Raw genomic sequence first — 13,184 nt, forward strand, 5'->3', positions numbered from 1 at the left:
CATCCCAACCTCTCCACAACCAAAGAGCTATAAAAGGACGTCAGACCAATGGCAAAAAACTTGGTGAGAATGTGGCAACTGCTGGTGGAAATATTCAGAAATGGAAGAAATATAAAATAATCATCATTTGTCCTCGGTCTGGAGCTCCGTACAAGATCATGGCTCATAGTGTGAGGATGATCATGAGATAGGTGGTGGATCAGCCTAAACCTACACGGGAGGAGCTTGTTAATGATCTGAAGGAAGTTTTACCGCAGTCACCAGGAACACTACGGATAACACATTCCCCAATAATGGACTGAAATGTTGCAGGATTACAAGTCCCCCTGCTCATGAAGGCGCATCTTAAGTTTGAAAGAGAAAAGTTGAGCATGACCCAAAGAACACCATCCCCACAATCAAGCACAGAGGTGGAAACATTAAACTTTGGGACTGTATTTCTGCTAAGGGTACAGGAAAACCTCACTGCACTGAGAAACCAGTGGACAGGGCCTCATTCCCTAAGCCAGAACACTGAAGGTGAATCGTGGATCCTCCCTTAGTTATGCTGCAGTAGGTGTAGGCTGCTGGGGGATTCCCATGATGGACTGAGTATTTCTTCTTCAGTCACCTTTCCTACTCATTATGTGTTAATAGACCTCTCTGCAGTGAATCATACGTGTTATTAATCTCTGGCTTTCTTCCAAAGCATGTATTTTATCCTGCCTTCCTTCTCACACCCCAACCAGTCACGGCAGATTGCCTCCCTCCCTGAGCCTAGTTCTGCTGGAGGTTTCTTCCTGTTAAAAGGGAGTTTTTCCTTCCCATTGTTGCCAACATGCTTGCTCATAAGGGGGTCATTTGATTGTTGGGTTTTTCTCTATATATATTATTGTTAGGTCTACCTTACAATATAAAGCACCTTGAGGTGACTGTTGTTGTTGTGATTTGGTGCTGTATAAATAAAATTGAATTGAATTGGATGGGACTTCCAGCATGACAATGACCCAAAACATGTCTCCACAGCAACAAAATAGTGGCTAAAGAAAAAACAAGGTAAGGTCATGGAGCCCAGATCTCAGTCCTATCTGTGGAGGAAGCTGATTCTTCCTCCAAACAACCCAAAGCCAAATTTAAAGGGTTTAGAGTTTCTGTAAAGAGGAATGGACCAAAATCTTCCTGAGATGTGCGCAAACCTGGTGACTAACTACAAATAAATGTCTCTGGTCAAATACATATTTCACTCAAAGAGATGCAAATGAGTTTCATGTGTTTTTTTTCTGGATTTTTAAGCAATATTCTGTCTCTCACTGTTAAAATGAAACAACCATAAAAAATAGAGACTTTTTGTTTTTCCCAGTCTACATGTTCGAGTCTCATATCTTGACAAATTAGCAAATTTGGGGACAAATAATATCATGTATAAATAAAGAACCGGCCAGTGGAAAAATAGGTCAATATGAAAATAATCTTATTTTACTTTAAAACAAGCAATTCCCACTGTCAAGATCACAAGTAAGCAACACAAACAGTGAGTGAGAGTATTGACTGTGATGATTTATTATGAATAATCATGACTACTGACTCATTTTGTTATTATATGAGGGTTTCTCTAATGATTCATTACAACACAAAATAACAATAGAGTGGGTGCCACAGCACCATGTGGTACACTACAGAGAATTCAAGTGCGGATATTATAATATTTTAAATTTTGCACTCTCAGCTAATTTTACTTTTGAAGGAAACAAGTACGATACAGTTAGTTAATATGTGCTTGCATTTATTTCATTCAATGGTTTGTTGAAGTTTAAGCATTTGCACAGTAATATAAAACAACTTAAAATTAAGGGGGATGCCATGGTTTAAAATGTTTTAGAACCACTGCAGTATTAAACAAATGTGCACTAACTAACAGGAGCATCTCATTTATCTCCTCTAGGTTCTCTTTGCCGTCTTTGACTCTGTTCAAGGCTTTGTTATCATCACCGTCCACTGCGCCATGCGCCGAGAGGTGAGTCCAGTCTCTTCCTCCCCCTCCTCCTGTTGAGCATTTGTTGTGTGGATGCCACGCATTTTTTGAATTTATTCTAACTCTGCAGCACACAGTGAACTCGGAGATAGTCGCTGGCTTTGCTGGGATGCCGGGATTCATTTTCTTAAATGTCACGTTAGCTTCTGGGGTCAGTATGAAGTCACGTCAGAACACAAGCGGATCAGACGCGAGAAGGATTAGCACGGTATTCATGTCCTGTGCTGCGGCACTACTTCTTCATAATGCAGTAGGATAGTGCGGCATTGTCCATCTGATCCAAGTCTGCTTTAAGGAGCTTACTATGATGCTGTATGAAATAAGACGATAAGTCCCTAACTAATAGCCCCAAGTGCCTGTTTGCCACAGGCTTTACTGTGTCCCCAGGGATCCCGGATTTTAAACTCATTATGGACATACATGTATTCTTGCCCTTGAGACAGACAATGGCACACATGCCAGTGTGTGTACACTTATTCAATATGGCATCGCTCACAACTGCTCTGGCTACAATTAATGGATTTTACAATGTCATCAGTTTTCCATAACTGTAAATATGTCATCTGTTTCCGATGCATGTACGCGGCGCGCAACGCAACCTCTGTCAAAGAGATCATTATGATATTGAACGAACTGCATACTGTAAGTGAATTTTTAAATGCTCTGAATGCTTAGCTGCATTAAATCAATACCACAAAAGCGGCAGGGATCAGGGTACCGTAAATCCAGGAATTATTTATTGTAAATGTATGAAAATCCTCTTGCAAGAGTGAGCGTAAATCCTTCGTAGCTGCAGAACAACAGACAGAGGGGAGTGCCGCAACGGAGGAAGTAATAGAGGGAGGGTGGGGGGGATCAGGATGTATTACAGTGCAACAAAAACAGAGAGAAGGTAGCATAAAGTGTGATATTATGTAAACGGCAGAAAGGGGAGCGTCTTGTGATGGAGGAACTAAGTTAAAGTTAGGTGGTGAGGAAGGGAACGCACGCAGAGATCTGTGAGAGGAAACTGTGATTTAGAAGCGAAGCAGGGGATGATAGTGGGGGAGGAGGAAATAGAGAGGAATGTGGAAAGAGAGAGAGAGAGAGGTAGGTATCCATAGTAGGGCATTTCTCTTTGAAGTAGAAATGAGGTGCATTGGGTGCCAGTGCACGCACTCACATACACACAAACACTCGCGCACTAACACAGAACAGGCAACAAAGGCCACTGAGGATGAATATGGATATAAAAGGAAATAATAAACAAAATGAAACAATGGAGGGGATAAACCAGTCCATGCAGACGTGGACGCAGTCCACTCGCGTACATAGACGAGGAGACCGCCCGATGTGCTGCTACTTCCTCAGCAACTAACCAGGATACCTGTAATACAGATCGCGATAGGGGGGGGATTTGTTCTTTGTTACAAGGAGCGGCCCTTTGACAGCGCGCTGGTGTGTGTTTACTTAGATACAGTATGTGGGAGGATAAGGAAAAAACAGCATAGCACAGGAAAGGCCTCGGGTTTAGAACATCTACAGTACATACCGTGCTGTTAATTTTAATTAGTGCTGTGAACAGTAATCACTAGGCTCAAATTTTTCACTTTCAAAGTATTCTATGAGCTTTCTATACCGCTCCTATAACTGTTATATAATCTGCAAGCCGAGTTTCCTCATGAACAATGGGACTTTTTGCATAAGTTGGTATTCACCGTACACTTGCCATTGCGGCGATATAGATGAAGCATGTACGTTGTTTAAGGAGCATGGTCCCCACGCTCCAATGTTTGCCAAACTAACTTAAGGAAAAGTTCCTCCACTAACTTCTTTCCTTTGCATCATCTTTTCCTCTCCCTCATCATCCTCCCCGCCCCTCCTTCCCTCTCTCTGTTTCCACCCTACCCTCTCCCGCATCCCCCTTCCAACCCCCAGGTGCAGGACGCAGTGCGCTGTCGAATGGGGGGATGTAAAGACGACAGCGAAAACTCACCAGACTCCTGCAAGAATGGACAGGTGCAGATCATGGTGAATAGCACTCCATTTCATCCCACATTGCAGTCCATTTGCCTCAGACTAACATTAACCAGGCTGAAGCTTTTCCCCGCGAGCTCCAATTCCAGCAGAGCGAAGCATGATGCCATTATAGACGTGATCAAACTCGCACCTGGCTTTCTCGTTTTCTCCTTAACCATCTTTACCTTAACAGGGGTTCATGCATTAAGCAGTGTCTTTTTTTTATATGTGACATCATCCCAGAAAAATGAAATTTCACTTGAAGCTTGTCTAGTTTCCAGCCTGAAACTAATGTCTGCTGTTTCACCTACAGTCCCCTGCTATTATATCATTTCATTGTCATTTGCTGTTAAAACATATTCTCACTCCCGTCTTTTGACATACGAGCACTGAAAGACACCCGACAAACTGAGTTGGACTAACCTGCGCATTGAAATAAAGCTGTTGTGAAATCGTCCGGTCCTCACCAGGCATCAGTGTGTGACAACTCGGGAGTGGGAGCTTGTTGGTCTATACATCACAGCCTCTAATCATATTTTATCACAACAGACATTTCAGCACTTTTATGTTCTTCTAACTGAAAGTCCTTCATCTTTTTTCTTTTTTCTAAAAGACCGCAGAGCTATAAGCTGTAAGGTTATTGTGTGCGTTCCAGATGTTATTAATAGTGTGATAAATCATAGAGACTTGACCTGCCCCAGCAATGACAGTATAGTAACACCACAACCATGAGAGAATGAGCAGCCCTCATCTCTATTCCCTTTATTTCTCCCTCAGACCTGTTTGCGGTAACGATTATGGGTTTCTGAATGCTCCTCTGAGGTTCTCAAGATTAAACTTTGGAGCCATCGCTCTGCTCAATGAAGCCATCGCGCCACACTCTCACTCTCTGTTTTCCTTTACAGTCTAACTGGAATGTTTAATTTTGGGTAAACTGTATTATCATGGTGTGTGTTGGCTCATCAGTGTGCCAGCGACAGTGCATTAGACAGACAGGTGCTCTTGTTTTTTCTTAACTTTTCTTGTCTAAATACGTGCGACTTTGAGGATGTCTTTTCAGACTGCACATATGCACGGAGAGCAGCTGTGTGAGAGACGCAGCACCCTTGAGAACATTAATTGTGATGGATAATTTGACGAGGTTGCCACCAGTTATAGCTGCATCATAATTACAGTGAACACCATTCTCTCAGGTGCTCTTGGTATATTCACAAATCTCATTAGCATGTTAAACCCTTGACATTTAGAGTCAGCGTAAAGATGTAGAACTGCAGCTACACCCTCTTGTTAAAACGGAATCAAAGCTGTCTCTGGAAATTTATTTGATTAGCTAAATTCTGATTAAAAATCAGCACTGTTCTTTGCAAAGCTGGTTAGATGTCCTCTTTTAACATTTCAACTTTATGTTTTTCATTAATTCTTTTTTTATATATATCATCAGAAATGTGCAAATGTGAGCGCCTGTGGAAAGCAGAGCGGGTCTTTGCGTTACGGCACATCACTGTGCTTATCAGGTTGCCACGCACAGCCGCTCCCACCAGCGTGCCACCAGACATCCCAGCAAGGCTGTTACCACAGTCTGACCCATGGCAACCACAGCCACGCATTGAGCCATGTTAATGAGCATACCCCCATCCTCAACAACAACCATAACCACGCCCATAATCACATCAGCAGCCAACCAGTATGTAACCAAAAAAAACCCATTGTTGGTAGAAATAGTCAAATCCGTAAGTAGAAAAGGTGCAATATGTAAAGCAACATTTATTAATAAATGCTACAGGATTACTTGAGCGTTTTGACAGGTTCTTCCTGAGAGATGGATGAGAAAATGTTAACCACTCAACACTCACTGCTTTGGAGCTTTCTGGAGCTACTGTAAGCAGTCTCTTAACTTAATGGAAAGATGGGAAACAGTGAAAGCCCTACCATTACTGTGCTCTGAAATAGCAAAATAAGCCCAACCCAAGAAAAATACACTTTAGGATTTGTGTATATATATATATATATATATATATATATATATATATATATATATTAGGGGTGCAACGATATTCGTATCGATATTGAACCGTTCGATACAGTGCTTTCGGTTCGGTACGCATATGTATCGAACAATACAACATTTGTAATTTATTTTATCAATTTTCCTTCTGTCGATGCTGTCTGTGTTGAGCGCTCAGTGAATCTGTGTTCGACTACTCCGCCTAGGCTGCACTGTCGAGCGCAGATCCACTGAGCGCTCAACACAGACAGCATAGTCAGAAGGAGAAGCGCAGGGCAAGCTAGCGAGACAGAAGTTAAGCTCTCCTTACAACAGGCAAATTGAACGTCATTCAGATCTGGCGTTTGGAATTATTTTGGTTTTCATGTGACGTATGACCCTGAAGGTAAGCGAGTCATGGACTAAAGTAAAACAGTATGTTGAATGTGCCATGCAATGCTCAATTACATTGGTGTGAACTAGTGTGTTAGCGCAGTTAGCTCGTTAACGTGTTGGCCGTCTAGCCCCATGCACGGAGTGATCGGCGGTAGCTCGTTAACGGAGATTTGCCGTGTTGTGGCGTTAAGGTCATTTCAACGAGATTAACCTGAAAGCACTAGCGGGAACACAACGAATATGACTGCACATTTACGCCGACATCATCGTAGTGCAAAGACAAGTGGAAGCAGACAAAAAAAAGCAAGCATGCTACTAACTTTAGCCGAGTCATTTAGACAGCTGTTAGCACATGATTCTCCTTATGCTGCTGAGAATATAGCCCAGAAGAAGCGGATAGTATAGCTTTTATTTTGGAAAGAGACATTTCTCTGTAATAAACTCTCTTTTCCAAAGATGAGTGATTCCTCAATCAGATACAGGGCTCGCAATATCGCTAGCCCGACGTCCCGGAGCTAGCGATTTTTTCAGTCGGGCTACCAAAATCTATCTCTGCCCTGCCCGTCGGGCTATTGTAGGAAGGAAAAATATATGTCAATGCTTTTGCATTCTTTCAGAAATGTAGCTGGGTAATTATGTCATTGGCATCGGTGAGCCACTGTCAATATGTGACATATTGAAATCGCGTTTGAATTTGCGCTTGTTTTTTTGCTTTCACTTTGCAATCGTGCGAACTGTGTATAGAGAGCGACAGCACTGATCTGTGAGTGATGATAATTTGTGCACCAATTCCTCTGACATCGTCTTATTAATCGTTAGCTTACTATGCAAACATGACAAGTGAAATCTCCCGCAGCAAGCTTAAACATGTGAGAGGTTGATCGTGCAGAGAATCGCTGAGCTTATGTGAGTGAGTGTGTAAAAGCATTTCAGTTCTGCTGAGCCAAATAAGACAGGTCAGGGTGAAGAAGTGACAGCCAAAGAAAAGCTTACCACAAAACGGAGAAGTTATGACAAATCAGACTATAAGGCAAAAAGAAAGTGCAGCTTTATGGTTTCATGGACAAAAGAATTTCTGTGGCTGCAATATGATGAGCTAAATAACCAGGGCTGCACATAAGTGGTCCGCAGGTGCGCATTCGCTGTCAAAATAAAAAACACGCACAAGGGTTAGGGTTAAATTTAAAAACTGTACTTTTGAGTTAAAATATATATTTATAATTTTAATAAATGACAAATTAAAAAGGCATGAACATTTTTTTTGTATCGAAAAAATATCGAACCGTGACACCAAACTATCGAACCGAACCGTGAATTTTGTGTATCGTTGCACCCCTAATATATATATATATACATACACACACTGTTGGACAGTAAAGAGCCATATTGTACATTCAGAGATACAGTGGTTTGGTACAGTTGCCACTGTACTCTTGATGGGTGTTTTTGTACTTTAGGGAAATCACCCCTGGTGACATTTTTGAAATGTTACAGAAGTAGATATTTCTAGATTTAGACATTTCTGTACCTATGCTTGGAAATGTACTCAGATTTGTAACCTGTCTTGTCCTATTACAAGATCGTATATGATCGTATATGTCATATTTTGACATTTTAAAAAGGTACATAGAGGTCCAATAATTAGCCCTTAGTTATGTTTTAATGTACATTAAACCTGTGAAGACTGACAAAAATACAGCCATAGGGCCAATATCTCAGCTTTTTAAAATCAATAAGCATCAGTGTCCGTCTTAAACACCTATATCGGTTGAGCTCTAGTAAAGACCCAAATTGCCTTTTGCTGTACCCCTGTGCACTCTGATGCTATAAGCTAACTGTTAGCAAGAAGCAAAGTTGTAGTTTTACCAAAGTTTGTGTTTCTTACATATCGCACCTTTAAGTGTATGTACTGCAGTAATAGTTGTGATGTCTAAGAGACTTGACTGACTACAGGAACGTGTACATTAACGTGTGCTCCCTCAGTATATGCTGCAGTCTGTTCCCTTATATTATTTAGTTGATGTTGATGACTCAGTGTACGTAACCTGTGAGGCAGTTGCAGAGAGAGTGCATAATGGTTAGAATAAAGATGATTTGTTTTTTTTTTCTCAATGTGGATGAAAGAGACAAAAAGAGAGGAGAGCTTTGGTTTTTTGTTTTTTTTTTCTTAATATTCTCATTTGTCCATTTAGTAGAGAACCATTTATGGTGCTGCGGGTGATTTGCGTACTAAGAGCTTTTCTGCTCCTTTGAGACCTTTGCAAACTCTCTCATTCTCTCTTTCAGTTTTTCATTTCCGCCCTTTTCCTCTTCTCCTTGCCTCTTTGGCATGCCCAAACTGTCTGAAATCTGTAGTTTATTATCCAAACAAAGGCTTTTGTAAGTGAATCCCGCTGAGGACGGGACGAGGCTCTATAGTGAGAAATGGGAGGATCGCATCTGCATAGCAATAGGCTTCATTTTTACTAAAATTCAGAAAAACTTGAGTGGTGGCCATTCTGGAAAGAGAGCTTCTTCATTCAACTCACCAGCCTCTGGGTTTCTTTACCCCAAGGAGCAGTGCCGCCCTGCATCGCTCGAGTGAAGTACGAGATATCAAAGCAACTAAACATCAGATTTGGTTGTGTCCGAAGTACTTTATCTACATAAAATCTGAATATTGAGTACAGGTTAAAAGCAGTGTTGTGTGTAAGTTTGTGTTTTCTTCGCTCCTGTCAATGGATTGCATTCTAACATTATATATATTTTTTCTCATCCTTGCTAGGAAGCTGCAAAGTTTTGCTTCAGCTGGAACAGCAGATAATAGTTTAGCTGCTGTGTAAATTTCTGTCCCTGTTTCCATTCAGATGATAGCGAGGTGACTGATGAGGCATACAGAAGCATTACGTACCTCACAGCCTTCTGCTCGTCTCTCTCAAAGTCTGTTTTGGATATGCTGCTGTGAACTGATAAACATCACGAAAAAAGCAGCGGTTGTGTAGGCCTTAGACAAAATGTAGCTTTTTCCTCTGTTCTTTTTTTGGTTAGAAAAGGCGTTGGGATGAGTTCATTGCAAAGAAGGAAAAACGGAACATTTTCAGTGCATCTTTTTTGTTTTGTTTTGTTCTGTTTATGGAGAGGATTACTAATTGACTCATATAAAGTGGCAGATTGGGATCAGGTCCTTTTCTATAGAGTTAAATCAGAGCATGAGAGTCATTGGATACATCATATCCATTTGAGATCCAGTCGCTCGCTCGGACTCGTGTGCTTCCTGTTGCTCTGAATGCACAAATTAATTGTGCCTCCTCTCTCCCCCGCCGCCTACCCCGCCTTCTACGTCAGACGGATTTTGAGAAGGACGTTGACTTGGCTTGTCAAACAGGTGAGCTCTCCCTTCTACCTGATTTCGCTTTCCCTCCTTCTCCTTTTGTCTCCATTCTCTTCGCTGTTCCTTTGTCCCACACAGGATTAGCATTGCAAGCTGTTTCATTCTTAGCTTGCTGCCGCATGTGTTGATGAAATGACAGGAGATGATGCGCTACATCTCGGCGCAGCAAATTATGCCTTATCAATCACACTGATTCTGCCCAATAAGTGCTCAGCGAGCATATGTTTGGATGAGACTGTGCTTAATTGTGCATGATAATAACACTCCTCAATGTGTTCAGACCTGTTTCACTCGTTAGTCGACAATGCTCCTGTGTGGGTGTTTGGATGTGTTACAGATGTACCACAGTATAAGTGTGTGTTGTGCTTTGAAATATTAACAAAGAGTCACTCCACCCTCCCACCCCTCCACTCCCTCCCAAAACCCTTGCAGAGAGAGGACACCCATGTAAGTTTTGCACCTTACTGACCTAATAAATACTGCCTGATGTGTCCGTAAACTCTAAGAGCTCCTATAGACGAATCCAGCTGAAAGCCATATTCGTTTACTCCATCTATTGAACAGTTTTGGGGTCTGATTGTGTCTTTGCTGATGATGGCACCACCCTACATACTGTATCTATTTCTAGTGGGTGCCTTCCTATATTTTCTAGCCAAACTTTAAACCTGTACAAATAGCTCATCTTTCTTATCTTTCTGACATTCAGTACTCGCGTAGTAAGACGTTCCCCAGTTTAAAAGTAGACCATTCAATTCTGACTTGACGTATGTGTCAGCAAAGGCCTTCTGAAAGTTTCACTCTAAGCAGCTTAGAGTTTCGAGGCCAAACATGATGAGCACGGGCGAGATCTAACCAAGAAACCGATGGATGCTACACACTGAAACACAAGAGAACTGCCATTGCATTGTAAATCATATGCCGCTTTATCATTTTTATGAACTTCATGTATTGAATAATACTTGAAACTAGTGACTGAACTTCTTGGCCCTGGGCCCTGTGCTTCGTACGTCGCTTACTACATCCAAGATCAAATGAAACATCCAAGACCAAACCATCGCGCTAACCGTGAGCTCGCTAATCCGGTTCCCCGAACACACCTGCTGTTGACGATTAGTACAGCTGGACGCAGTAATGTGACATCACTGGGTGTCGTAAAAGGGGCTACGCATCGATAGTGGAAACATTGATCGGCAACCCTCTGATTGGTCGGCGAAAATGTCGACGGAGCGCGCTCGGCTCGGTATTTTTCGGCAGCAGAGCAAGAACTCTTGAGTGAGGGATTTCAGGAGTTTCAGAGTTTAATCAGAACGCAAGGGAACACTGCAAAGGCTGCAAAAGCAAGGAGCGAGGGCTGGCAGAAAGTTGCTGACAAATTAAACTCGTAAGTAATTTAATAATAACAATAATAATGGAGTGGGTTTATATAGCGCTTTTCAAGGCACCCAAAGTGCTTTACAATGCCACTATTCAGTCACTCTCACATTCACACACTGGTGGAGGCAGCTACAGTTGTAGCCACAGCTGCCCTGGGGCAGACTGACAGAAGCCAGGCTGCCATATCGCGCCATCGGCCCCTCTGGCCAACACCAGTAGGCGGTAGGGTAGATTTATCATATCACACTATATTATCCAATATTATATTACATTATATTATATTATAATATGTTATATTATATCCCCTTTCACATTAGAGCCACAACAGGACCCACTAGAACATGGGAACAGGTAAAAGTGAAATATAAGAATATTCTACAGAATGGTAATATTTATCACTTATATTGCTTTTCGTCTCTTGGAAAGAGACCCTGAAATAATCTGTTTGTTTATAACAGCAACCAAGAAAAGGGCAGAGCAAAAAAAAGACAGGTGGTGGTCCTGCACCCCCTCGTCAACAAGTTGGTTAAGTAAATAATATCCTCACGGGAAAATCGATATCTCTCTATGAGCACACTGTCGCGCTGAGCTAAAGGATCCTGTCTGTCCCGCAATATACGCTGAATTCTGAGGACTCTCCTTATCAATCTTGCACCTTCCGCAATGGGTGGCTCGCGTATACGGACAGGATATGACTGCGACAGGCTTCCCAAATCCACCTTCGCTTTTATAGCCGTGGTCTCTCATCTTGATTACACAAAGTAATTTGCAATTACTACTCTGAAATATGAATTACATCTGTAATAATCACATACATGTAATAGAATGTTAATAGTACATTTCCCTTTTTAAGGAAATGACCTGTATCTATCTGTGTGAAATCAATAAATGGATCAAGTGCTGCATTGTCTTTAGTTACATTGATGTTATTTATTTATGGTGAAACAGTGGTGGAATATCGCTGTTGCTTTCGTATGAATGACGCGGGCATACCTGCGTGGCCGCGATCTAATCCTGTTTACATAAAGTAAACCTGCTCCCCAGCAGGTTTACGCTTACGGCTCTGTTGCTATGACAGCAAGTCCCGGATGGGCTTCGGGGAACCGAACGATCCAGGATCACGCGAAATCGTCAACAATCTCATCCAGCTAACTCACTTAGCGCGGTACGAAGAACAGGCCCCTGAACTTGTAGAATGTAGCTTCCACGTCTCAAAAATCAAGTCAGCAAAGGTTGACATTAAACCTGCCTTTCCTATCGCTATTGTCCCATAGACTTCCATAAAACTAGCTCCTGGCTTTGTGACCGTTTTTATGACAACTTTATGGGCTAAATTGGTAGGTTAAGTTGTAAAATTATACATTATTATGAGTTACAAAATTAAAATCATCACCATTCAAGTGAAAAAAGAGAAGTACTGACTATATCCTCATCACCAGTCACATCTTTTTGGCCAGCGAGCATGCTGCTTTCCTCGGTTTCACGGTCAGATCAACCCCTCGGTTGTTACATCTGGTTTTCATAACAACAAGAAAGCGCTGGTTGAAAGCGCCTACTTAAAGCTTCACCAGTAGGTAACGTCATTACATCGATCTCAGGCTTTACCTGGAATCTTTCTGCTAGGTTTAAACCAGTTAATCTGTTGTATATAACACGTATTCCACACACAAGACATTTGTGTTCTTTTTTTCCCCCTAAGGCTATGTAGTAATTAATTTCTGATCCTCTGGTCCTTTGAGACTAACTTCCACATTCATAGCGACTACTTTCACTGCCCCCCTGACAGTGATTAATTTAAATATCCTTGCTTTCATTGTCAGTGTAAATGTCTTCACTTCCACTCTGCATCAGCAAAAAAACAGCACCGGTACTTTAGAACACAACACACACAAAAACAACACTGGATTCGTCTATAGGTCTTTCTCTGAGCCATCCACTGTTTGTTGCAGACGTGATGGGAGCAGATTGGTCAGATTTCTCCAAAACCTGTTCCAATCCAACCTGTCAGTTTGCACCAACGGGATGATGGAACAGAGGAAATGACAGTTGTA

General features: G+C 41.8%; 1 protein-coding gene across 4 annotated transcripts in view; it reads left to right on the top strand.

Annotated features, from left to right (window-relative positions):
• adgrb2 (adhesion G protein-coupled receptor B2) overlaps positions 1 to 13,184 on the top strand; it is a 191,125-nt gene that overhangs the window by 152,698 nt on the left and 25,243 nt on the right. For 3 of the 4 annotated variants that reach the window (XM_085345892.1, XM_085345889.1, XM_085345890.1), the window contains 5 exons: positions 1,922 to 1,993; positions 3,929 to 4,021; positions 5,451 to 5,693; positions 9,714 to 9,753; positions 10,192 to 10,206. In XM_085345892.1, the coding sequence (XP_085202018.1) occupies positions 1,922 to 1,993; positions 3,929 to 4,021; positions 5,451 to 5,693; positions 9,714 to 9,753; positions 10,192 to 10,206 (463 nt within the window). The remainder of the gene's footprint in view (positions 1 to 1,921; positions 1,994 to 3,928; positions 4,022 to 5,450; positions 5,694 to 9,713; positions 9,754 to 10,191; positions 10,207 to 13,184) is intronic. The other variant, XM_085345891.1, reaches the window with a different exon arrangement.

The sequence above is a fragment of the Diplotaxodon limnothrissa genome, linkage group LG22 (assembly GCF_057381915.1).
Source record: "Diplotaxodon limnothrissa isolate DT_005_m linkage group LG22, D_limnothrissa_male_GT1.1, whole genome shotgun sequence".
NCBI classification, from domain to species: domain Eukaryota; kingdom Metazoa; phylum Chordata; class Actinopteri; order Cichliformes; family Cichlidae; genus Diplotaxodon; species Diplotaxodon limnothrissa.